Source organism: Tachyglossus aculeatus, chromosome 25 (genome assembly GCF_015852505.1).
Source record: "Tachyglossus aculeatus isolate mTacAcu1 chromosome 25, mTacAcu1.pri, whole genome shotgun sequence".
Classification (NCBI taxonomy): Eukaryota; Metazoa; Chordata; class Mammalia; order Monotremata; family Tachyglossidae; genus Tachyglossus; species Tachyglossus aculeatus.
The window spans coordinates 10,593,559-10,618,930 of NC_052090.1; the positions used below are offsets into that span (position 1 = coordinate 10,593,559).

Below are 25,372 nucleotides of genomic sequence, written 5' to 3' on the forward strand. Positions count from 1 at the left end.
AATCTTTACTGAACATCCGTGTGGAGAACACATATGCTTGGGAGAGCAAAATAGAATTTGTACCCTCAAGGAGTTTACAATCTAGTGGGGGAGACAGACACTAAAAGTAAACTGTAAATAGAAGGAGATAATAAGTGTACAGGATGTACACAATAAGCGCTATGGGGCAGGATGAGGATTGGGAGTCCAGGAGTGCTTAGGTAGTATGAATTTGCTGATGTGAGACTTGGGGGATAAAAAAGTGTGTGTGTGTGTGTGTGTGTGCGCGCGCGCGCGTGTGTGTAATTAGAAATTAATCAGGGAAGGCTTCCTGGAGAAGGTTTAATTTTTAGAAGATGGCTGAACCACCCATATCTCTTATTGAGGATTCATTTCCAGTCTGGATTCTCTACAACCTTTTGAAAAGGTGGTGATCCAAACGAGGCACGCTACTCTGCTAAGAGTCTGACAATACCACATAAGGGCAAAAGGCTTGAAATGGCAACATACTGTTTTCACTGGTCACATCTATACACACTGGCTAACAACGCCCATATGACCCCTCAAACAAACAATAGGAAACACTGAAGCACTGCACAGAATAAAAATGTTTATGCACTTACATGATAGAAAACTTTTAAAGAATTTAATGTAGATATTTTTACATAGGCTTCATATGTAGGAATATGGCAGACAGTTGAATTAGTACATAAAGTTTTATTTAAAGTTTTTTCCTTACAAGCAAGCTTCATTTACACATTCTAATACTGTACAATATTTACATTCTTTGTGACGTACTGAATTATATCACTTCCCCCTGGGTCACGCCTTTCTGAAATAACAGAAAGCTCTACATCCACTTCTCATAAATGCTTTGATTTATCTTGGTTTTTTTATTTAAAAAAAAACAGTTAAAGGACAACTAATGTCTCTTTAAAAGTAGACATGTGCATTTCAGAAAGAAACAGGTAAAGGTTGACTGTCGAGGTTTGAGGCTGATTACATACCCAGGGTAACATCAGTCAAGGTTTTCTCATTCAGCTTTGTGGCTGGTTTCTCTTTATATTTACTTCAAGAGAAAAGAAATGAAAGTTGATTGCACTGGATATATCTTTACAAGGTAACTTTCCGATTTGAACAATACAAATAAATACAAAACAACTAAGATTGCACTTTGACTACAGAGATGGCCGGGGCTCTCAGCACGCTCCATCTTTATGAGCCTGTCTGCCCTGCTTTCCGAGAGATTCTCGCCTAGGCTTTCTGTTTTGTGGCTTCAAAAGATTTCTGCTTCGAAACGACGTATTTATTGAGAGATTCACCCACCTCGCTGGCGATTCTTTTACTTCTATTTAACTTTCTGTCCTAAAAGTTTGACAATAACATCAATTTCCCCAGCCAGTTTGAACTCTTTTGATTGGAAAAACCCAGCTTCTCCCAGCCCTGGATTTCTGACGCAGCAGAAACTGACATAATTACTTCTTTCTCATCTGCATCACCAATGAGAACAACGGAAATGTGCTCTGCTTGGGAGATGATGGATGGGAAATCGGGGGCTGGCCCAGAGTTAGCAGAGGAAAAAGGACACAGATGCAGCTTCTGTGGGAAATGGATGGAAATTTCGGTGACTTTAGGTGAGTTGATTTTAGGCTTCTCAGTGCCAGAGAAATGACTAAATTTGTTACTTAACAGTGTCTCCCAGGCCTTGGGCTCCAGAGAAAAACCTGACATATTTTAAGATGGGTCTCAGTGCGGCAGCCCGTTCACTCCTGAATTTGCTTCTCCTGCCTTCTCAAGTCAGACAGGTGGGTTCGCTCCTTCACAGTCTTAAAACTGGGAAAACATTCTAACGAGCTGAGTGGAGTAACAGATTGGGCCTGGTTTTACCCTTTGAGAGAAAGAGCTCATGTCAGAGCCCCTAGAATGAGGACTTTTAGCTCCTGGCTCGGTTCCCCTTAGTCCTTCTCTGCTAGACTCCCTTGGGGCGCTTTGAAGGCAGAGAGGGTGGAGGAAGTGAGGGTGGGTAAAGATGGACTCACACTTCTTTGGCTCTTTTTGCTCTCTCCTAACACGACCATTGCCCGCAGAGTCTCTGTAGTAGCCGAGATTAGGATCGCAGACCCGGGGTCCGTTCTGCCATGTAGTGTGAGCGTGTCAGTGGGGGAAGGGGTGAACGTATGAAGCATTCATGAACACAACATCCCCAAAATTTCAACATAGATCACATGCAGGGAGGAAACGACGCACAATACTGCTCTTAGGTCTTTCTGGGAGGTCTTCAGAGGCTTAAGTTTCTCCTTCGGAATATTAAAATTGATGGGAGGAGCATCCCGGTAGCTGGAAAAAGTGAAAACCAGTCTGGAAGGGCCGAGTCGGTCAGCAGGTATGTTTGGTGAGATTTTTTTTTTTAATAGCTACTTGCTTCACAAGACACCAGAATCTGTCTAAGAACCGGAAACTCTTGGCTTGGATTTAAAGCATTGATAGGAAATAAAATGTGGGCTTTGGCAGTTGTGTCTTTTTCGGGGAATTGTTTTCCTATTAAAATATTTCTGTCTCCTGCCAATGCTTCTCAGAGCATCTGATGCAGCCCTTTGGGGGCCGTTATTTATTGTAGGGTACGCAGGCGGGTAGGATCACTGTGGCACAGGCTGGGCCTGCCAGGGGTTCCGCTACATCTCCTTCTAGTTCTGTCCAGGTCCCTTTCTCGGGGCAATAGCAAATGGTCGAAGATTTGTAAGCACCCTAAACACAACGAGAAGCCTTGAATGAGACACGCTTTGAACAAACACAAATGTATAGACTGCAAGCTCCTTGTGGGCAGGGTATTCATTCACTCATTCAATCGTATTTACTGAGCACTTACTGTGGGCAGAGCACTGTACTAAGCGCTTGGGAAGTACAAGTTGGCAACATATAGAGACGGTCCCTACCCAACAACGGGCTCACATTCTAGAAGACGGGCTCACACTGGCTCCATTATGGTGTACTCTCCCAAGTGCTTAGGACAGTGCCCTGCACATGGTAAGCACTCAATAAATACCAGCGACTGATTAGAGAGAACAACTTTTTCTCCACCCTTCTCTCCATCCTTCACCTGTCTATCTTTCCCCTCCAGTCTCTCCTTTCGCCCTCCATCCTATTCTTCTTGAAACATCTTGGTGAAAAGTAGACCCTATAGTTTTGGCTTCCGGGAAATGCCGCTGACCGAAGATGTCAAAAGCAAGGACTTGGGACTTATTCTAAAGGCCAGGTATCACTAGCAACAGAATACGGAGAATTTAGACAATTATCCAGATATTCACAGGCAAGAGGAAAACCATTTTGGTCTGAAACATCTGGATAATTGACTGTAGACTGTAAACTTGTTGTGTCTTCCAACTCTGTTCTACTGTACTCTCCCAAGTGCTTACAGTGCTCTTCCCCCATTAAGTGCTCAAAATATACGACTGAATGAGTGAAATGAATGAAATATGATTTACTGATTGAATAAGGTTCATTTGGGCTAATTTCCCCAGAACTCAGGGTTCTGACCACAAAAGAGCACAGGCCTGGAGTCAGAGGACCTGGGTTCTAATCCAGGTTCTGCCAAATACTTGCTGTGAGACCTTGGGCAGGTCGCTTAACTTCTCCATACCTCAGCTTAACAAATACCATTATTATTATTATTATTATCCTGTTCTTCTTCAGACTTAGCCTGTGAGCCCCATTCATTTGTATCTACCCCAGTGGTTATAACGGTGTTTGACACATCGTAAGCGCTTAACATATACCACAAAACATGGCAGCCAGTGGGTAGTATTGTTGACTGGCCCATAGAGAGACTCACTAAATACCATTTCCAAACCAGCATCTTCAGACCTTTAGACCATTTCCATCTCATATGGAACGTGAAAATGACCAAGAACCAGTAACTAGTGAGAACTGCCAGTGTGCGATGGTACAAGTGAATGGCAAATATCATCGAAGGTCTGGGGGGAAACGAGAGCCAAAGGACAAGCAAAATGAGGACTCTCACCATACTCCAGCTGTATCCTCCTACAAGGTAGATGCTGTCATCCAATACTGCACACCCAGGTCCACTTCGGCCTTCCAATATGGGAGTCTGCAGAATATTCCACTGGTCCCCTTTAGGGTCGTAGCATTCCACGAGCATGACGTCGAGGTGGGAGAATCCTGGGAGAACAAACAGAAAGGGAGTCCCAAGGGTCAGTTTTTAGCATACACAAAGACTTCAAAAAGCCAAGGGGGAGATATGAAAGAAATCATTTAAACAGTGTTTAGCCTTTCCTTCCGAATTTGCTTCAGACCCAACACACGCTCTTCATTAGATCAAGCTAGCAGGAGGCACATAAGCCTCGAGATGATTTCTTATCAGGAGATGACGTTCTTCATCAGAGTGAGGTCAAACAGCAGCTTACTTCCCAAGGCTGTTGGAATTAAGCCAAGGACTTTGTAAAGGTAAGGGTGGCAACTGCATTTCACATTCTTACAAAGAGGGGGGCTTTTCAGATTCCTCAAGGAAAGGTGACTTATCAGGGCCCAGAGAGAGCTAAGGAGCCACTCTACCTAAGGGATCGGAAGCCTCCAAATAAGGAACACCGACTAAGCTTGCAGGATTATCAGCCCAGATCAGAAATGAAGCGTGGCTAGGAAATCATTTCATAAAGTTGCAGAATTTTCAAAGGAAGAACAACATGGTAATCCTTGAATCTGTCAAACCACCTCCATAACCAACTCCAACACCACTTAATTCAAAATACGATTCAAGGGTTCCAGGTACATGGGAGAATGGCTTTAAACTTTACTGAGGAGGGCTCTGCACCGAGTCGCCTTGGAGCCACTCCTCTTCTGAGTCAGCTAGAGGGTGGAATATTCTATCCCCTGTTTCTTCCAATCCCCCAGTATTTCTCCATGTTCTCTCCCCTTGTTGGGCAAAGGGGAGACCTTTTGCAGGTCTGCTGCTCAGATTGGACAAGTTACTTGCAGACACAATTCTGCCAAATATTTCCCACTTTGGAGATCCACTGTTTGCTGCCTGAGATCTTCCAGACACACTACAGGGAGCTGCTTGGAGCACAGGGAGTGAAACAGAAATGGTCTCTGGGCACGCCATGGTCAATTAGCTTATATGCTTGATGGGGGGACAGGGTGGGGGCATTTAAAAAAAATTAATGGTGTTTGCTAAGCATTTACCATCTGCCAGGAACTGCACTAAGTGCTGGCAGGGGAATGTCCATGTCCCACATGGGACTCATACTATAAACCCCCATTTTACAGATGAGGTAACTGAAGCACAGAGAAGTGAAGTGCTTTGCCCAAGGTCACACAGCAGTCGAGTGGCCAAGTCAGGATTAGAATCCAGGTCCTTCTGAGTCCCAACCCGTGCTCCATCCACTAGGCCACACTGTAGTGGCGAGAACTACAGTGTAGTAGCGGCTAATATAGCTACAGTAGCAGGAGCCGGCTTCTGAGACCACTAGATTGTGTTGTTTTAGGACTAGTACAATGATACCTTCTGACTGACCCCATTCTGACTCCTTACCCCTCCTAATTCAATAATGCCCTCCCCTTCTTGTGCTCTTTCCCCCTCAACCAATGTCATATTTCTTGAGTGCGGACTGTATGCAGAGCACTGAACTAAGCACTTCGGAGAGTACAACTAAACAATCCAACAGGCACACTCCCTGCTTTCCTGTTCTTCTCCCCAACTTCCCTTCTGTCCCCTCTCCTTCACCACGGGAATCCATCTCTAATTATTGAATTCACTCCCGGAGAGAACTCCATGCCCTCTGAGGCATCCTTGTGGGAGGGCAGAAGAGTTTGTGTTAGCACGGGGGGGAAGGCAACCTAGGAGGGAAATGGAAGGCTGTCTCATTTCTACATCCACAACGCCTGCTTCCATTTGCCTGTTTCTGGACTTTTTTTTTTTTAAGTAGATGATCCATGAGCAAAGTCTGATTGATGAGGGAAAATCGTATATACTTGTGTAATCTATCTGCCTTCTGCTCTCCTCCAAGCATGTGTCTACCAGAAATGGGAGTTGCATGGGAGTATTGAACAGGGATATAAAAAATGAATTATGCCTCTAAATAGATGAAAGTAAAGCAATTTCTAAAAAGGAAGTTGTGAATCACAGATGGCATAATATAATCAGTAATAAAAAAAAGAGTTTTAAGTTTTGAGACCCAAAACTTGAACAGATTTATTCTTTTCAAGCACATCGAGTGTTCGGTTTGCTGTGGAACTAAGGCTTCTCTTGATTGCACCTTCCTGGAAAATGATTTCCAGAAGAAAATATTACTAGTACTTTGGGCTTCAAGAATAATCTATTTGTTTCACAGAATTCATGGTCATGACAAATTGTTCTTCCTTATGAGTTATGAACGCTCCCGTTTTTATTTTCCATAGACTTCATTATTCATTTCTTTAATGTGCACAGTATTATCGTAACTTTAAAATAATCCCATCCTGCAGAAGAGCCGAAATAAATGCTTGTTCAAGGGGACCGTTGATGTACTCAGAATGGATTTCCTTTGGTCAATGTGATTTTTAGTTAGTGATCACCACTGCCCCAGGTCCCTTTAGCCAGGGACCTGATACCGAGACAATACCGCCATTGAGAATATGACCTTTCAGATGGTTTCCTCCAATAGCATACAGCCGATCATTCATTACAGCCAAAGTGTGGATTGCTCTTTTTGTGTTCATATCTTGCTTCCTAGCCCAGACGTCCATGACGGGGTCGTAGCAGTAAAGCCAAGGGACGTATTCGCCGTTGTGGACGCCCCCTGTGGAATAAACACACACACATACAGATGTGAGCGCTTAGTACAGTGCTCTGCACATAGTAAGCGCTCAATAAATACGATTGATGATGTGAGGGGAGTCCTGGGTGAGTGATCCTGGTGGCAGAAGCAGGAGAAATGACTTGCCTGAGATGTATATTTTTCCACTGTGCACTGCTCCTGCGTGCGCTGCTAGAGGTTGCGGTAGAGAGGAGACATAGTGCCATTCGTTGCTTTCTAGGTTGTAGCGCTCCACACTGGACAGGTACCCTGTTTCGTTCCGTCCACCAATAACGTACAAGTGTTTCTCCAGGCGACAAGCATAGAAACTGGCTCTCCTACAGCAAGAGTAACAGCCCCAAAGTAAGTGTCTTAATACAACTGTTACAGCTCACTCTGCAGTTGGTATGCTAGCAGGTTTCAGCGGCAGGGGCACGTGTCACTCCAGAAATGTATCTGGGTGCTGCCAACTTTGGAAAAGCACAAACCAAGACCTTTCCTGCTCCCTCCCTCTCCCCACTGACACCCCCTTCTCCCCCCACATACACACACATTCTCTTCTGTATGGTTTCTGGTTTTATGGCTTGCTTAAATATTTTGTTTTTACGGCTAGCGCCAAGAAGAAATCCGCAACCTCTTTATTTAATTGGTTTTCGCCTTTTCTCATTTGGGAAGACATAAAGGTGTTCCTTAATATTCGGGGGATTCGATACCTTGTGAGGATATCATACCTTAGAAAAGACAAAGTAAAAAACGAGGTAGATAACGGAACAATTATAAATTATCTTGACATTCATTTTCTTTATGGTCCTTCAAGGGTCATTGTTTCCAATTTTCTAAGGGAACCACATCATCAAAATTTTTCTTCAATTATCATTTTTTCTGCTTTTTCTGTAGGTCTCCAAATAGAGCAACTTTTTATGGTATTTGTTATGCGCTTACTGTGAACTAAGCACTGAAGTAGATACAAGCTAATGAGATTGGACACAGTCCATGTCCCACATGGGGCTCACAGTCTTCATCCCTATTTTACAGATGAGAGAACTGAGTCACTGAGAACTGAGAAGTTGAGTGACTTGCCCAAGGCCACCCAGAAGAAAAGTGGTGGAACCCAGGGTTAGAACCCAGGTCCTTCTGATTCCCAGGCCTGTGCTCTTTCCAGTAGGCCAGCCTGTTTTTTCCTTAGTTGAACATAATTTTTGAGGTAATAATGGTCATTTTGGTATTTGTTAGGTGCCAGTATGCACCAAGCACTGTGTTCATTCATTCATTCAATCGTATTTATTGAGCGCTTACTGTGTGCAGAGCACTGTACTAAGTGCTTGGGAAGTACAATTTGGCAACATATGGAGACGGTCCCTGCCCAACAGTGGGCTCACAGTCTAGAGGGGGGAGACAGACAACAAAATAAAACATATTAACAAAATAAAATAAATAGAATAGTAAATATGTACAAGTAAAATAGAGTAATAAACCTGTACAAACATATATACAGGTGCTGTGGGGAGGGGAAGGAGGTAGGGTGGGGGGATGGGGAGGGGGAGAGGAAGGAGGGGGCTCAGTCTTGGAAGGCCTCCTGGAGGAGGTGAGCTCTAAGTAGGGCTTTGAAGGGAGGAAGAGAGCTAGCTTGGCAGATGTGCGGAGGGAGGGCATTCCAGGCCAGGGGGAGGACGTGGGCCAGGGGTCGATGGCGGGACAGGTGAGAACGAGGCACAGTGAGGAGGTTAGCGGCAGAGGAGCGGAGGGTGTGGGCTGGGCTGTAGAAGGAAAGAAGGGAGGTGAGGTAGGAGGGTGAGGTGATGGAGAACCTTGAAGCCAAGAGTGAGGAGCTTTTGCCTGATGCGTAAGTTGATTGGTAGCCACTGGAGATTTTTGAGGAGGGGAGTAACACGTCCAGAGCATTTCTGCAGAAAGATGATCCGGGCAGCAGCGTGAAGTATAGATTGAAGTACAGATGGTACTAAGGGCTGCAATATGCAAGGTAATCAGATACAGTCCCTTTCCCATCTGGGGCTTACTGTCTAAGCAGTAGGGAACAGGTCTACCAACTCTGTTGCATTTTCCCAAACACTTAGTTCAGTACTCTGAACACAGTATGTGCTCTGTAAATACCATTGATTAATTAAGGAGGAGGGAGAATAGGTACTGCATCCCCATTTTACAGATGGGGAAACTGAGGTGCAGAAAAGTTAAGTGAGTTGCCCAGGTTTACATAGGAGGCAAGTGATAGAGCAGGTTTTGGAACCTACATCATTTGTCTCCCAAACTCGTGCTCTTTCCACTAGATGATGCTACTATTACGCTCCCTCTAGACTGTAAGGTCACTGTGGGCAGGGAATGTGTCTGTTTATTGTTGTATTGTAATTTCCCAAGGGCTTAGTACAGTGCTCTGCACACAGAAAGTGCTCAATAAATATGACTGAATGAATGAAAGACTAATAACTGAAGATATTTGAAAAGCTACTCAAGCAGTCTTTTTTATTCATCTGGTCAGGACCTGAATGTACTGGAAAATTGAGGTGGAGAGAAGATCACCCAGGTAGCTTGAATTACGAAGGTCAAAACAATCCAAACACTGCATCAATTAATTGATGTTAATTATTGAGGATTGACTGTAAGCAGAGTGCTGTACCAAGGGCTCAAGAGAGTACAGCACAAGAGAGTAGGTAGACATGATCCCTGCCCACCAGGAGCTGTTTCAAACATGGATACATTAGACCCAGATTTTCTGGATACTTAACTCAATGCTTCACTTGAGTTTCCTAGTCTCAGGCTCTTGGAAGCACCCTATTACACTTACTAAGAAACTCCCAGATGGCTTGCAAGCAAGGAAGGAGGTCTTAAGTTAGTTAAGCTCGGCTGGCCTCAAATAAATCAGTAATTTCTTTGAATCGGGGAGCCTCATTGGCATCAAGATGGTAGAGTCTGGAAGGTCTGGGATCTACCGGGCTAATAACTCAGTTCTGTGGCCCTGAATTAACTTGCTGGCCTCGTTGTGAGTTTTTCATTAAACCAGGATGAACAGCACCATTGGACTATGTTAAATCAATTTGGGTTGCTGCTAGATGGGGAAGTAGGAGGTAGGTAAGGAAATGAAGAGGAAAACAGATTCTATTTCTGCTCCTGTACACCCAACTGGCTAGAATTCTTGGAAGGTTTGAAACCATAGCATTTTGAGCATTTTTTTGGTTGCAACTGTGAACATACTTCCCTTTGAAGGCATGAAAAAACAGTTGTGCTAAGTTTTGAGCTGGCAGTTGTCTAAAATTTCTTCCTTAGATCTCAGTCTGGGAAACTAAGTATGCTTTGTCAGACCTTGCGGTCTTTAGCCAGGGCTTTCTTAAATCAGAGGCTAGTGTATTCCTAGCTTCATCCACAGAGTGTCACTGTTAGGAGCTAAATGGAAAAAAAAAATTGGTATGTTTCCACTCTCTTGACTAAATGTGCATTTCTAGGCAGAAAGTCTTAACAGCAATGATTTCAGGTCTCTCTGACTGGAATATTATTCACTTGGGTTTCCAGAAGGGAAAATTTATCTGAGATGCAAGGTAGAAAGAAACAACACACACTTAATGGTCTGTCGGTGGCTGTAAAATTTGCTCCAGGCTAAAGATCTCACCTGGGAACATATTTTTCACAAAATTAGAAAGCTCTCCCTCGGTTTGGGTTATTAGGCTGCTGTAAAGTATCGTGGCTAAGAAATCCAGGAATTTCTCTACCGGATTAGAATGTTTATGCACCTTGTTTCATCTCTCCCACTGGCAGGGGATGAACTTTGGGCTTCATAGGAAAGTTTTAAAACAAATGCTGAAATGAACACACCATGAACCATGTCCATCAAACATGGCTATTCAAGGGGTAGAGGGTGGGAGTGAGAAGAAGGTGGGAATTCACTTAGGGCCCTGGCAGGTGATCAATATAAGTCCTGAAGCAGGAGATTGGATTTCTCATATCATTACCCCAGTTTGAAGAGTGACCTTTATTAGTGACCATAAACAATCTTTCCTTGCTTATTTGTTAGTCATAATACTGAAGGCAGCAGATTTTAATTAATAAAACAAAAAAATTCCCCCAGATTTCATTCACCCAGGCCAGGAAGAAAAGCTTGAGTGTTCTAGCTACTTTTCTCACCTTCCAAAGGGCCAAAATCTACCTAAGAAGATTTGTGTACACACTCGTTTTCACTGAAATCTGTCAGAATAATCTAAACCTCTCTCTGTTTTTGTTCTGAAGAAATCACTGGGAGCAAAGTGATTCCAAAGATTATTTTGCATTCAGACACTGTCTCTCTGTTGGGCTTCAAAGACAGTGAAAGTCAAAGGCATTGAGAAACAGCACATCCTAAGGGAAAGAGCAGCTCCTGGGAGTCAGAGGATCTGGATTCTAATCCCCGCCTCTGCCACTTATCTGCTGGGGGACCTTCATTCATTCTTTCAATTATATTTATTGAACACTTCCTGGGTACAGAGAACTATACTAAACACTTGGACAAGTTACTTAATTTCTCTGTGCCCCAGTTTCCTCATCTGCAAAATGGGAATTCAATACCTTTTCTCTCCTACTTGGACTGTGAATCTCGTGAGGGACAGGGATTGTAGCCAACCTGGTTATGGTGTATCTATCCCAGTGCTTAGTAAAGTACTCAACACACAATACACGTTTACCAAATACCACAAGTAAAGGCTGATAATTCGCATCCTTAAGCCTGTTTCCTTAAAGCAGGTCTGAGGCAAAGCTATACTGTGAGAATTCTGAACAGGCATTATTTTTCCTCCGAATGTGGATTCTTCAAATAGTGCAGAGAGCAATTCCAGTTCCCAAATGCCAACAAGCAACCCTGAGGAGGGGATTACTCTGTGCCTGAACTTAGAGTTTCTGGCTAGAAGGACTTGAGCTAAACATTTAGATGTCAGCACCTTGTGCTGACCTCCTTAAAGGCCATAGAGCTCAATCAATGATATTTATTAAGCACTTACTATGTGCAGGGTACTGTACTAAGCACTTGGGAGACGACAAAACAACCGATACAGCAGACACGTTCCCTGCCCACAAGAAGCTCCATCCTCAGGTGTAGTCTGTTACTGTCCTGCCACCAATTAGAAAACGGACAGGGCTGCTGGATAATGGATCTCCAGGGCTTATATGTTGCCAACTTGTACTTCCCAAGCGCTTAGTACAGTGCTCTGCACACATTAAGCGCTCAATAAATATGATTGATTGATTTCTCTCACCTTGTTATCATGGATCCCAGAACACGGGATTGTCTCAAGAAATCCACAAGGGAGTGGAGGGAGCTGGGGCAAGGGAGGAAAAAAAGGAGGAAAGGAGGAAGGACCTGCTCAACCAGGAGGAATTATGTTTGTGGGGGGTGTGGGTTAATGTAGTAGAAGAGACCGTACTTCTGGGGCAGGATTTGCCGCTGTTGCTCCTACAGTTTTGTCTCCTGTTGCAGAAAGGGGGCTGGGGGGTGGGCGGGGAAGTAGGGGGATGAGGATGGGGAAGGAACAGGAGGAAATGGCTGCTTCACCCCACCCCCCAACCCCTTCATCATCCTAAGTGACATGAAAAGGAAATTTAAGAAACTTTTCTGCCCTAAAAGATCATTTTTCACAGAAAAAAAACACCATCTTTGCAGGCAATTAATGTGCCGTGGGGAGTACTGTTGCTGGTTATTTTGAACAGAAATAATGACATGACAGCAAAATTTCAGTCAGAGCTCTGGATTGGTGCCTGGGCCAGTTTCCTCAAGGGAGAGGCAGGACTGAGAACTGACCAACCGCACACACACGTGCGCGCGTGTGTGTGTGTGTGTATGTGTGTGTGTGCGCGTTTGCACGTGACCTGCAGTTACCCAGTGCGTGTACAGAAAAGCTCTCTATTTGGTCTAATCGGGTTGGTTGTTTGGAATCCTAAAAAAAAACAAAAAAACTTCTCTTAGTAAGGGACCTGACATGATAGACCATAATGGCTTGGAAAGAAGCGTTAAACAGTCCATCCTGTCAACAGTGTCTGCCGGGTGCCGACAGACCATGGCAGCTCCTTTTATCAGGTCAATGAGCTGCTAAAAATTGTCTAAGTAGGACCCTGCCATGATAGGCCATAATGCCTCTGAGGAAGTCATTATGGACTATCAAGTAAACAATACACATTTTTTAAAAAATTACTAATTAGGTTTCACAATGATACTTCCCATCCTGAGGGGCTCCAGAGTGTGATAATTGACCGCGACGTGAGTTATGCGGCCCAAGCCTGAGGCGTGAAGGTTAATTATGTTGGTGTAGAGCCCCCAGTGAAGGGGCTCTATCGTGATGAGAGGATGACATTGTAAGACTGATGGAATGCTTGTTTTCCACCTTTTGTATTTGTGACAAAGAAACCTTATTCTAAACAGCTTGGGTTGTCAGGTGGAATGACGCCACGACAGTGGCAGAAGGGGCTGAGCCAAAGGCAGAGGCCGAATGGGAACTTTGGGAAAGATTTCTCGGGCTCTCTGTTTCACCTCAGAAGAGGCCAAGAAAATATAGTTGAGAGGCACGATTTCCCGGAGTGTCTGATTTAGTTGTCAGTGCAAAAACAACCCCAGGGTTTGTCCGTCACCTCTACAAGGTCCTTTTTGCTAGCTGGGGGTGACTTTGAACTTGTTTGAAAATTTGGATTTGAGATTTAGCATTTCTTCAGGGCTTGAATGACCCCAGTCATGCTACAATGATACACGCTACGGAACCAAGGGTCTCATCTAGGGGGACTTTCTCATTTTTTGAAAAGTCAGCTGTGAGGATCTCCCTGGCCCTTAAATGGAAATGGACTGCTGTGGATGTTCCTTTCTGACCAATGTGGAACAACATAGGAATCTCATGGGAAGCCAAAGGGGCCATAGAGGAAGGGGAAGAATGGGCAATTGTTCAACTTTTCCTGCTAAGGAGGAGAAAGACAGCGCAGTTTATCTTCCCCTTCATAGAGGCCAATTTGTCTTGAATTGCCCGGGGACACACCTCTCCTGTCATTTGGGGAAGAAACATGGGAAACGCTCTCCGCACTAAGTGGCAGACGAATATCAGCCTACTCCCCTGCCTCCTCTTTCTCACTGACTAATGGAGACTGTGGACTCATCCACTGCTACCATCCTGGGACCGAGATCAGGAAACCAACACCGAGACTGAACTTCCGTGGGCCTCTGACACCCCTGTTTAGGAACCAGATGGCCCACCTACAAGTCAGTGAGGACATTTGCAGGAAAATTGAATGGGGAATGAGGAACAAAAGGACATAAATGTTCAGTGGACCCTCAGGAAGTTGACTTGGTGGGGCAGGAGAGGAGTGAGAGAGAGCAGATTGGCAGGATTCAGGATTCAGTGTGGGCATCTGGGAGGTTGGTGGTTGAAAGCAGGGCAGAGGAATCTTTTCTTTAGAAAAACTGACAAAGGCCCAAAGTTCTTTAACAGCAACCACCAGGGAAGCGAACAAACATGAGACAGATATTTACCTTTCCTGCATGGGTGGAAGCTGTATCCAGCTGTTAAATCTGGGATCATATCGGCTGACAAAGTTTGTACTGTGTTTTCCTGCAAAAACATATTGGTGTGACACTTAACACAAACACAGTAAGGGAAAAATGATTGTATTATGCATTTGAATTACTTTTATAAAGGGGAAAGCACTACCTTAGTCAAGCACACATACCCATGTGCAAATCAATCAATCATATTTACTGAGTACTTCGTGCACAACACTGTACTAAGCGCTTGGGAGAGTACAATACAACAGAATTGGTAGATGCATTCCCTGCCCAAAATGAGCTCACAGTCTAGAGGGGGAAACAGGCATTAATATAAATAAAAACATTCTGGATTTGTACATAAGTGCTGTGAGGCTGAGGGAGGGGTGAAAAAAGGGAGCAAATTACAATGACACAGAAGAGAGTGATGATGATGATGATGATGGCATTTATTAAGCACTTACTATGTGCAAAGCACTGTTCTAAGCACTGGGGAGGTTACAAGGTGATCAGGTTGTCTCACGGGGGGCTCACAGTCTTCATCCCCATTTTACAGATGAGGGAACTGAGGCCCAGAGAAGTTAAGTGACTTGCCCAAAGTCACACAGCTGACAGTTGGCGGAGCTGGGATTTGAACCCATGACCTCTGATTCCAAAGCCTGGGCTCTTTCCACTGAGCCACGCTGCTTCTCATAGTGGGAAAAGAGGAAATGAGGGCTTAGTCAGGGAAGGCCTCTTGGAGAAGATGTGCCTTCAGTAAGGCTTTGAAGGTGGAGAGAATAATTGGCAGATATGAAGAGGGAGGGCATTCCAGGACAGAGGCAGAAAATGGGCGAGAGGTCAGCGGTGAGACAGATGAGATCAAGGTACAGTGAGTAGGTTGGCACGGACCAATCTAACCAGAACCCCTATGACCGTCAGCTTAAAAAAAGAAACAGTGCAAGTCCTCACCCCACACCGGCTCTGTAAACCCTGGCCCCATAATATTAAGAGCAGCTGGTTATGACTCTTAGGTTTCACGGACATCAAATTTTCATAATGACCATTATTTATTGTCAAAGGGATGGCTTTAAGGTCCTCGTCCAAAAATAGGTTTTGGTGAACAAATGGAAGGAGGCAGAGGGGAAACTGACTCGGCTTCCTTCCCTCTCAAAGATGGTTCGAAAACTTGTGTGGAAATGAGCAAGAGCCTCAGAAATTATTGGCATGAGTTTTGCAGTCAGTTTCACACTTCGAGATTCAATCTATTCTCTCCGTGCAGGTTGGTGGAAGTTATGTGGGTGCATCGAGGGGAGAATATACTCCGATGTGCTGGCTAGGATGGGAAACACGAGCAACATAAGCCGGTTAACTAGCTTATCCCTGCTGCCAAGCCCCAGAAGCATATTAATGCTTCCATGACATTAAAATGCACCTTATTTTACATACAGATTGACATCAAAGCAAGGAGTCTGGAGCAAAATGGTGTGTGACAATTTTCTGGGAGCACCTGAGACTTCAACCCCAAAAGGCTCTCTGAATTAAAGAAACCCCTGTAAACCAAAAACAGAAATAAGACTCCAGATGCCAAAATGTGCGTGTTTGTGCTAAACAGGAAGGCACATAGACACCTCACTCCCACACACACGTACACCAAATGTACAGCTAGAGAGAAACCTGGAATCCACAGGCCAGTTAAATAAACAGATTAGTGGTTATTATACTAAGTTTGTGTTTCTCATTATGAGAAGTACCGTCAGATCGCTCCCCTTGTCACGTCACATTATGGCATCATATGCAAACTCAAAATGAATTGATTAATACCAAGAGTGTAGGAAAAATAATGATCCAGCGATAATTTTTATCCATAATAATTAAAGTTCTCATTCTGCAAGAAGATGGAGGGGAGAGGAAGCAAGTTGGCTGCAGCTTCAGGAAGCAAAGGTCACCTTTCCTCCTGCACACAGCTTGTAGTGTGGAGAGTAGTGATGGCAGAAAAGTACAGTTTTGTTTTTTTCCCTCTCGGTTTCTGCCAAGCTTCTCAGAGTAGGGCATTATTGAGAATATATACTGTAATACGAAAAGAAAAAAATAAACCCAATTCCCTACATGATTTCATTCTGTGCAAACACATCCAGAGAGGGACACACAAACACACACACACCTTTTGTAAACAATTCCCAGGGCATTAAGGCCTGATTCTGCACTGTTCTTCATGAAACCCCTGGTTTTAGATCTAGGTCTTTCAAGCACACCAGAAGTACCTAGCTTAGACCCCCTTAGTCAAACTACTTCAGTGATTGCTTTGTTCGGGGAAAAAATGGGCAATTCACTTCCTTTAGCTCACTGTTGAGATTCTATCAAGTTACCAGGCTGTTTTCTGACAAAGCTTGCTAGGTTCTGGAAAACACTTTGTTTGTTCTCCATCTTCAGCCTATCAGCTGCTTTTCCCTCTACCCTGAAGGCTTCTGGTAGGGAAGGACAGGGGCTAAGAAGCCCTCAGAGTGGGTGGGAGAGGAAAGCCTTTATTAAGAGAGCAAGGAGAGGAAGATAGCTGCTTCTCTCTTGAACTGGTTTATCATTAAATACCAATTTAAAACACAGTGGGCACTGCAAAGGCAAGGACTATGGTTATGCAATATGGACAGATGACTTGAACAATATTTCTAGACTGTGAGCTCGTTGTGGATAGGGAATGTGTCTGCTGTTATGCTGTACTCTCCCAAGCACTTAGTATAGTGCTTAGCACATAGTTAGTGCTCAATAAATATGACTGACTGACTGAATGAATGAAAAAAATTACAGATATATACATAAATGCTGTCGGGCTGGGAGGAGGCATGAATAAAGGGAGCAAGTCAAGGTGACATAGAAGAAAGTGGGAGAAGAGGAAAGGAGGGCTTAGTTAGGGAAGGCCTCTTGGAGGAGTTGTGCCTTCAATAAGGGTTTGAAGGAGGGGAGAGTAATTGTCTGTCAGATATGAAGAAGGAGGGTGATCCAGGCTAGAGGCAGCAAGGGAAAAATAGAATGAGTTCACCAAATTGACTGCATAGGCAGACACAATCAAGGACTAGCCTGAGGTGGAGGCTAGGATCTCAGACTCAGTACCTTATTCTACCTTTAGATTCACACATCTTTTTTTCAGAGGAAAGACAGCAATAGATTCAAGAAGGGTTTGAATAAATTTATGGACGAGGGGTCCAGAGTGGGCTAGCTGAGGAAAAGCTGGAGATGGAGAAAGGCGAGATGGGATGTTAGATGGTTCAGACCTAACCATCAGAGTGAATTTCAAGGAAGACAGCCATGACTCGTTTTATTGTTGTTACTGTTGTTAATGGTATTTGTTAAGTATTTACTATGTGCACTGTTCTAATACACTGTTCTAATTGCTGGGACAGATGCACGCTAATGAGGTTGGACACAGTCCATGTCCCATGTGGGGCTAAAAGTCTTAATCCCCATTTTACAGATGAGGTAACTGAGGACTAGAGAAGTGAAGTGAATTGCCCAAGGTCATTCAGCAGAGAACTGGCAGACTGTGCCAGTCTTTTAGACTGTGAGCCCACTGTTGGGTAGGGACTGTCTCTATATGTTGCCAATTTGTACTTCCCAAGCGTTTAGTACAGTGCTCTGCACATAGTAAGCGCTCAATAAATACGATTGAAGATGATGATGATGATGGCAGAGAACTTTCCATTCATCTCATCCCTTCCCAAGTCCTTCCCTTCTGGTCTTGTCTTCTCTTTTGCTGTCAAGTCGTCTCCGCCCCATAGAGACACCATGGACACATCCATCCCAGAACGCCCCAACCTCTATCTGCAATTGTTCTGGTGGTGGTACATATCCCCAAAATGTGTCATTTACCAACATTTTCGGATCGATTTCTCTTCATTTGTGTTCTTGTTGTTTCTTTACATATCTTATTTTGAATCCAGACTACAAACGCCTACAGAGGCTTCAAGTCCAATCCACACAAGAAGCCACCTAAGAGTGTGCTCTAGTCAAGAAGTGCTCCATTCAGGCTAAATCAGTTCAAAGGAAGAACAGGATATGCAGTTAAGTGGAAAGCTTAATTATAGATCATATTAACGTTGGACTGTGCACATAATACTGCCAAAACATCATTATTAGGATAACTGAGTATAGAAACTATCCATATCAGCAGGGCATTAGTTTCAAATCTTTCCTGTTGAAAATGATATTTAACTGGTATTTTCAGAGCCAGGTCTCTTCCTTATGTTAGAAAAGATTTTGGCAATAAAGCCAAATGGAGTGTTTTTCCTCCAAAGATTTTTGGGTTTCACCCCCCCCGCGACTGACAGAAATGTTGGTAGGAAGCGGATTGGGTTGTTTCTCTTGAAGATACTTAGGAAGTGAACAGATGTAACCATTTTCTATAATTTGGTTTGGTGCAGATGCTGAAATTGAGCGTTCACAATAAAATATATGCAGGATATGTAATTTCAGCTGGATGTTCTGGTGTTCTAAAGTAAACCTGCAAGCTGTTTTATGGTTTCTCCGCCATAATTATCTCTATTTCACAGACTTCTACAACTGAAACAACTCCTTTCTCACAAGCAAGCCTTTTAACAATATCTTGATAGTTTTGTATATTTTGCAAGGCGGACTGTAGCCTGCTCAGGAGTGTGGTAATTGTTTAATTTATCTTTGTGGTAAACTGACAAAGTAATCAAATCAAAAAGGGCACCAGGAAATAATCCACAAGGGTGACACTACCACAAGACACAAAGCCTAGGAAAGGATGGTTTAGGAAAAGAAAGAATTTAGGTAATTAATGCCGCAGCGGCTTCGGCTGAACTATCTGGATCGGAACTGGAGAAAGCATTAATTTGCTGCAACCGCTTTGTTATACTAAGAGTGGAAGGAGAGGGATGGGGGGAGGGGGTTGTGGAAATGATGGTTAAAACTCGTAACAGCTGTTGCCTGATACCACAGACTCTCAGGAGTAAAGGTATTTCTTGTGGCATTCCTTGGGGGAGAGAGGAAAAAAAATTAGGGGCTGGTGCATCATGGGGAAGCAAAAATCCCTAGACAGTCAATATGTCATTGCCGTGATACATATGGCCTCAGCTAGTTTAGCGATTTGACCCTGGGCATCTTCAGTACAATTCACCGACTGCTGCATTCACCGAAGTGTCATCGAAAGCTACTTTAAGAGAGAAAGCAGGAAGGAAACACGGCTGGCGTTAAGATTGGAATCTGGGGATCATTACCATTAGGGTTCCACTGGTCTTCTCCTCCCAACACGAATAAGAAGTTTTCAACTTCCACGACACAGTGATGGGCACTATTGTACGGCATAACTGCAAATGAAAGAGAAGAGAGTGAGTGTCATTTTCTCCCTTAAAGCTCCCTAACTTGGCAATCCGGTGATTTGCTTTAACTGAGATATAAATATGGATCCGGGAAACAAGCACGAGGCAACAAAGCGAGGCGTGCATCAATCCACAGACGGGCCCACGGCTGATCGGTAGTGTGTTGACAGCCGCTTCAAATCCAACCCTTTTCGATTAATTTTACATAATGTTATTCCGCAACTTCTGCAAGAACGCCCCAGGTTACGCCGCTTGAGATTCTGAAGTCCCCCGCGCATCTGTCTGATGGGAACGGCTGGTGTTGTAACCCATCGCCCGGTACCCTGAGATGGTCAGCGATGGCCACCCAGACCCCACCTTTGATGTCAAATCCACCGAGATCCGATCGTATCCGCCGCCCAGCCTTGCTTTGTTGGCTCTGAAGCAGGACTTGGGGTGTTTGGTAGCTTTCTATTCCACAGCAGTGAACAAGCTGCATTTCCATACAGTTTTAAGTTTTTAAATTAAGGTCCTGCTGATTTAATGCCTTCTCCAAATGTCTATGCTTAATTTCCTGTACAATGTCATTAGCAGCACAATCAAACATTTCCTATCCATCTACTTAGGAGCTCTTCTGTAACAGAGATCTGAACTGTGGCAGGAAAGTTGCGACATCCATATCTGGTGGTGCTGAGGGAGGAGGTGGGGTGGGGGGGGAGAGGGGGCTGGCCTCTCAATCAATCCTATTTCTCAGGGAATCTGCTTCTCCATCCTCATTCTCATTTATGTTCCCGGGCCCCAACAGCAAATGAGACAGTCTCCGGGCTGGAGTGTGTGCTGGAGTGGTGCCGTTCGACCCTATCAGAGGATCATATGGTAAACGTCGGCCGCATCCGTTATCACAGCCTATGCGGCGGCTTTTGGCCCGGTGACACCGGTAGGAAAAATGATGTCCTTGTTCAGCGCATCATATGGGCACCTTAAATCTAGGTGAGGACAAATGGAGAGGTGGATGAGCCTGTTGAAGCAGGGAACTTATTGCTTGACACGGATCAGCAGAGCACTTAGGAAACCAGTGCAGTGGGAAATCAATATGACTCAGGGCCAGCTCCTGCTCTGTGCTCTTTTGCCAATGCCAAAAAAAAAAAAAGGCAGCCTATCTCACACTTGGATTATTTTGGGTGATATATCTCTCATTTCATTTTGTTTTATTATCTTCTATTTTTCTCAAAATGCAGTTATGCGGGAGAGCATATGCAAATACAAATAATAAGGAATAGGCATAGTTTGGTTACTCAGGACACAGATCCAGTCCATTCATTCGAGATTCTAATTCTAAAAGGTTTTATTTTGTGGTGGGGATTTTTGGTGCCTGTTGTTTTTTTGGAGCAGAACGGAGAGGGTGTTGGGAGGATCTGGTCAAGGCAGTAATGAATTAGCGTGGTAAACTTTTAGTTAACTGTAAATTTTAATCAGGGAAGATCTTAGAGATACCTGGAAGAAGTTCTTGGTGAACAATGGGCACCGACAGTGAGAATCTGCATACGAACTAGGACTCTGTATTGCTTTTTTGGGGGGCGGGGGGGGGGGCAAGAAGAGCTACCAATTTGTGCTAATATGGCTTCTGATTTGAAGGGTCATGTTGGAGCTGTTTCTCTGCCTCAATTTATCCCTCTGCACAATGACTCTAAAAGCACTGACCTTGTAGCTGGGATGTTTGTGTCAGGTGGGCTCACTTCATTATTGTCATCTCTTCCCCTCCCAGAGAGCCAAGGGTGGAATCCGCATTCCACTGTAGAATGCCTACCGCACCGAGTAACTGAGCCTAGACCTGTTTCCAATCTTTTTCTGCTAAAATAATCCGGCTCTTGTGAGCCGGTTCGAATGGAGAAAATCAGACTCTTTAGTGTGTTAATATTTAGCTTTGCTATCATGTTGTAAGCACCTCCATTAGATTGGAAAATCCTCAAGGGTAGGAATCATACATTTTACTTGTAATAATAATAATAATAATGATTGTGGTATTTTTTAAGTGCTTACTCTGTGCCAGGTAGTGTGCTAAGCGCTGGGATGTATACAAGGAAATTGGGTTGGACACAGTCCCTGTCCCACATGGGGTTTACAGTTTCAATCCTCATTTTACAGATGAGGTAACAGAGGCCCTGAGAAGACTGAGGTTTTTTTAAATTGAATTTTTTAAGTGCTTACCATGTGCCAGGGCACTGTCCTAAGCACTGGGGTAGATACTAGGCAGTCAGGTTAAATACAGTCCATGTTCCATATGGGGCTCACAGGCATAATCCCAATTTTACAGGTGAGGTAACTGAGGAATAGAAAAGTGATTCGGCCAAAGTCACAAAGCACACAAGAGGTGGACCTGGGATTAGAACCCAGATCTTTCTGACTCCCAGGACCGTGCTCTATCCACTACGCCATATTGCTTCTCAATATATGTACATTCCCCAGTGACTAACACAGGGCTCTGCACACAGTAGGTGTTCAATAAGTACTCCGGAGTATGATGTTTCCAATTCCCACTCCTCTTTTCTCCTATTCCCCCTTGTTACCTCTGTTTTTGCTACTTCATTCCTTTGAGTGGAGGAGGAGATCCAGGAAGATCAGGCCCTCTCAGGGCTCAGATGGAATTCTGTGTTACAGGAGGTATTTATTCTCCTAGTCAGATTTCTGCCACCACCTTCACCATGCATCCCCAACCCAACTCCAATTCTCACCTACTTCCAGGATTCTTCATATCTAGCGCTTTCCAAGTTCAGGCCAACCAAACAGCAATATGGCAGAAAGAACAGAAAGAACATGACTCATCCTTCCATCGTCTCCTAACCTAAGTACAACTTGAAGACCTCCCAATCAATCAATGGCACTTACTGAGTGCCTACTGTGTGCAGAGCACTGTACTAAGCTCTTGGGACAGTACAATATAACAGAGTTGGTAGACATGTTCCCTGCCTACAAGAGCCTCCCCTTCTACTTATCAGAAAGCTCAGTATGACGCAAGTATATCCACCAGTTAGTTGGTCATTTTTTTTCTTCACGGAATTCAGAGAACTCTAAAATCTGGAAAAATGAAACCAAAGTGTTGGGTGAAGACCTAATCTAACAGTTCCATGGATGGGATCTTGCATTCCTGTCACCTGAATCTCCCTATGTTTATGGCTGACAATCAGAACGGTGGGTGGAATAGCTGCTTGGATACATTGTGATAATAAAGAAAAATGGTGAGGAAATGCCTCGCTTTTAAACGGATGCTTCAGTTTTGCACGCAACTTAACTTTTTGAATGTCAGAACTTATATCAGGAAATCAAAAACTGACATCAGGAAACCAAAATCGGGGCCAGAGAGCCCCTCCCCTCCCCCCCTTTCATTCATTGTTAATTGATTACTTTTTAGGCAATACAAAAATATGCCTCTAGTCCTTTTCCACTTTCAGCAGAGGTGAACACCTGCCTCACCCTTACGAGAAAGGAATTGGAGGAGAAGTTTGTACTCCACGCTTAAATACAGCCCAGCGTGAGTTTTTAGCGTGTCAGTCAGTGAGTTAGAGGGAAAGGGTAAAGAGAAGCTAATCAGGATGAAATGAGATTAAAGGCTGTCTAATTTTACAGCAACTGTGATCCATCAGCCACTGTGAAAGTGACAGTGGAAATGAATGATGGAGACAGACAGGTGGGGCTGTACATTTCACTGATTTATCCTCAAATGCACTGGGCCTTATTTTATTGAGTGAACATGACCGCATTTATCATTACTGTCATCTAAACCCACTTCCCTCCATTTAAAAAGGTCACTTTGCTAGGAGGGAGTAGGAGAGAGGCACTTTCAAAATAGATTTAAAATCTAATAACACATGTTTATAAGGCCCTGTGCAAGAATCCTAAACTTTATTAAACAAACTAAAGGGAAGGAGAAAAGGATACTAAATAGAAACACAGGAAACATGTTGGTCTGGTGCAGGCACCATTTCATTTGGTCCCTAAATTTATCATGATAGGGACGCAGCATGGCCTATTGGAAAGACCATGGGCCTGTGTGTCACAGGAACTGGGTTCTAATCCCAGTTCTGCATCTTGACTGCTGTGTGACCTTGGGCAAGTTGTCTGACTTAATAATAATAATGTTGGTATTTGTTAAGCGCTTACTGTGTGCCAAGCACTGTTCTAAGTGCAGGGGTAGACAAGGTAATCAGGTTGACCCACGTGGGGCTCACAGTCTTCATCCCCGTTTCACAGATGAGGTAACTGAGGCACAGAGAAGTTATGTGACTTGCCCAAGGTCATACAGCTGACCAGCGGCAGATCTGGGATTAGAACCCATGACCTCTGACTCCCAAGCTCGGGCTCTTTCCACTAAGCCATGCTGCTTCTCTCTGCCTCAGTTTACTTTTCTATAAAATGGGGTTAAATATTTGTTCTCCCACCTAATTAGACTGTGAATCCCATGTATGATAGGGACTGTGCCTGATTTTGTATCTGCTCCAGTGCTTGGTACAAATTCCATTATTATTATTAATAATAATAATAATTATTATTATTATTATTGCCACCTTTCTTGACTTGGCTGGTACAATGACCAGAACTCCAATTTTGATCAAACGAGAAACATTCTTATCAAAATCTTCCATTATAAACAAAATAATAATAATAATAACAATAATAATATTTGTTAAGTGCTTACAATGTGCCAGGCACTGTTCTAAATGCTGGGGTAGATACAAGCTAAACGGGTTGGACACAGTCACTGTCCCACAAGGGCTCACAGTCTCAATCCCCATTTTACAGATGAGGGAATTGAGGCACAGAGAAGTTAAATGACTTGCCCAAGGTCACCCAGCAGACCAGTAGTGTACCCAGGATTGGAACTCAGGTCCTGAGTCCTAGGCCCATGCTCTATCCAGTAGGCTACGCTGCTTCTCTATCACCATGAACACTAAAGACCACTGTAATAAAGGCCACAAGAGGCTACTAATTCAGAATATTTAATATGCAAACCATAATGGAGCTTAAATGACTGTTACAAGATAAACCTCCATTGAAATGAACTCCTTTTAATTGTTTTTTGAGGTAATCAATTCAAGGTATTTATTGAGTGTTTACTGTGTGCACAGCACTATACTAAGTGCTGGGGGGGTACAATATAACAGAGTTGATAGACACATTCCCTGCCCACAAAGAGTTTACAGTCTTGAGGGTACGACTTTCAAATTGTACTAATGATGTCCTATAAAGAGGCCAATTTCCCACCCCTCCCTGTACATGTGCACAGACCTGAATGTAATGGGCTTCTAATGGCTATGGAAGGGAAAAATATCCAACCATTTGGGAAGGTGCAGGTGAGAAATCACTGAATAAAGCACCTGTTGGGCAGCATCGGGACTGAGTGGGGGTGGTTGAGTAAGTCCCAATTTTAGAGGTCCAAATTTGTTACCTCAACAAGATCCCACTTAGGAAGTGGGGCCTTGCATCCCACATCACCCCCGATTTTCTGATCCCAGAAATACTCAGAGCTCAGAGACCCCACTCCCATGGCTGCCCCAGCCCAATTTGTGATCAATCAATCCTATTTATTGAGTGCTTACTGTGTGCAAGGCACTCTACTAAGCATTCGGGAGAGAACAACACAACAATATATTAGACACATTCCCTGCCCACGATGAGTTACGGTCCAGAGGAGAGTTTACAGTCTAGAGGGAAAGAAGATTCCTGACAAAGGGAGAATCCCAGAATAAACCACTGGGCTGATTTAGGCCTGTTTATTAGAATCCAAATAGTTTCGGGCACCAGTCTGTAAAATTCACTTT

The 25,372-nt window shown here is 43.9% G+C and overlaps 1 protein-coding gene across 1 annotated transcript in view; it reads right to left on the bottom strand.

Annotated features, from left to right (window-relative positions):
* Positions 1–652: 652 nt before the first annotated feature.
* KLHL14 (kelch like family member 14) overlaps positions 653–25,372 on the bottom strand; it is a 77,165-nt gene continuing 52,445 nt past the window's right edge. Inside the window, 6 exon segments of the mRNA XM_038766780.1 lie at positions 653–2,724; positions 3,998–4,155; positions 6,612–6,770; positions 6,915–7,105; positions 14,251–14,329; positions 19,476–19,565. Coding sequence (XP_038622708.1) covers positions 2,584–2,724; positions 3,998–4,155; positions 6,612–6,770; positions 6,915–7,105; positions 14,251–14,329; positions 19,476–19,565 — 818 coding nt within the window. The 3' untranslated portion in view covers positions 653–2,583.